The 1,215-nt window shown below is 48.1% G+C and overlaps 1 protein-coding gene across 1 annotated transcript in view; it reads left to right on the top strand.

Annotated features, from left to right (window-relative positions):
- The first annotated feature begins 359 nt into the window (after window positions 1–359).
- Window positions 360–1,215, top strand: part of LOC106536281 (lysine-specific demethylase 6A) — a 28,583-nt gene continuing 27,727 nt past the window's right edge. Inside the window, exons 1-2 of the mRNA XM_014033489.1 lie at window positions 360–845; window positions 956–1,067. Of these exons, the coding sequence (XP_013888943.1) occupies window positions 676–845; window positions 956–1,067 (282 nt within the window). The 5' untranslated portion in view covers window positions 360–675. The remainder of the gene's footprint in view (window positions 846–955; window positions 1,068–1,215) is intronic.

Here is a 1,215-nt window from a genome sequence, read left to right as displayed (position 1 = left end):
ATTTTATTGTATTCATTTTTTTACATTATTGAATTTTTAGTATTGGATGACTTGCTGTTTTGTACTCATTCATTCATGATTGAACTAAATAAACTCTAATATGTTTACAAATGTTATTTTAAGTAATGATCTCTTATTTTATTAAGATGGTTTCAGTATGTTTTAAAGCTTATAATCTTAATAAAAGTGACGTTTCTTTTGAACCAATAGTCTTCAGTTCTGTAATCATAACACAGTGTGAGTAACCAATCAGAGGAAAGAGGGCGGGCCTTAGAGCACATTTTGATGTGTACGTGCGCGTGTTCGTATTCCATCAACTGAACGCTGTCATGTGATCAGAGATCCTTGACGCTGATTGGTGGGAYTGAGCAAAGGGGCGTGGTCACGTTGGCGGCGTGCGCCTGGCTGTGTGACACACAACAAGTTAGAGGCGCTGCTGTTGAAGTTTACAACCCACTGAAACAACAACAAACCCACATCGAACCAGGTCCATGCAGGAACCGGGACCGACCGGGACCGGAACACACGCTTTGTTTTCACGGACAATGACGAGCGCGCGAGGAGAGTTAACAGGATCATTTCCGTGAGGGTCTGGCAGGAATCATACCTCCGCCCTGTTTTCATCCTGGACCTAGGTGGTCCTGCTGGACTCACTCGGTCCCCCTCKGTCCCTCCATGAAGCCGTGCGGAGTGTCGCTCCCCGCGGCCGCCGCTGCCCGGAGCCTCGGCACCGCTGCTGCTGGTGATGACGGAGAGAAAATGGCGTCGAGAAAAGCCAGTGAAACCGAAGAGGACTCACCGCAGCTAACAGCGCGAGACAAGGAGCTGTTAGCTTCAACGGACAGGTCAGTTAGTGTGTGAGCATGTGGTCCAGTTGTTTCTGTCATTGTACCATGTCCAGAACCTCCATCATGGTCCCGTCAGTAACACGGAACCGCCTGTGTCCTGTTCTCAGCTCTCTGTTTGGGTTTCACGGGCTTCAAGAAGATGGCGCCAGAACGAAGGCCTTGATGTCCAAGGTACTCCGAGCAGGACCACCTGTCCGTTACCTGCATGTCCCACCTGAAGTCAGTGCTACCGACCGGATGTTTGTTAGCTTACACAACTTTAACACAACTTTAAAGCTTGTGTGTAGTTTGTGTGCATGAAAACTACATTCCTGCCATGTGTGTTTAAAATGCATTAACAGCAGAGTCAGTGAACGCATCACCGCCC

Source organism: Austrofundulus limnaeus, unplaced genomic scaffold, assembly GCF_001266775.1.
Source record: "Austrofundulus limnaeus strain Quisiro unplaced genomic scaffold, Austrofundulus_limnaeus-1.0 Scaffold1753, whole genome shotgun sequence".
Lineage (NCBI taxonomy): Eukaryota > Metazoa > Chordata > Actinopteri > Cyprinodontiformes > Rivulidae > Austrofundulus > Austrofundulus limnaeus.
Note: the sequence above shows the minus strand (reverse complement) of the source record. Positions and strands in the feature narration are given on the sequence as shown.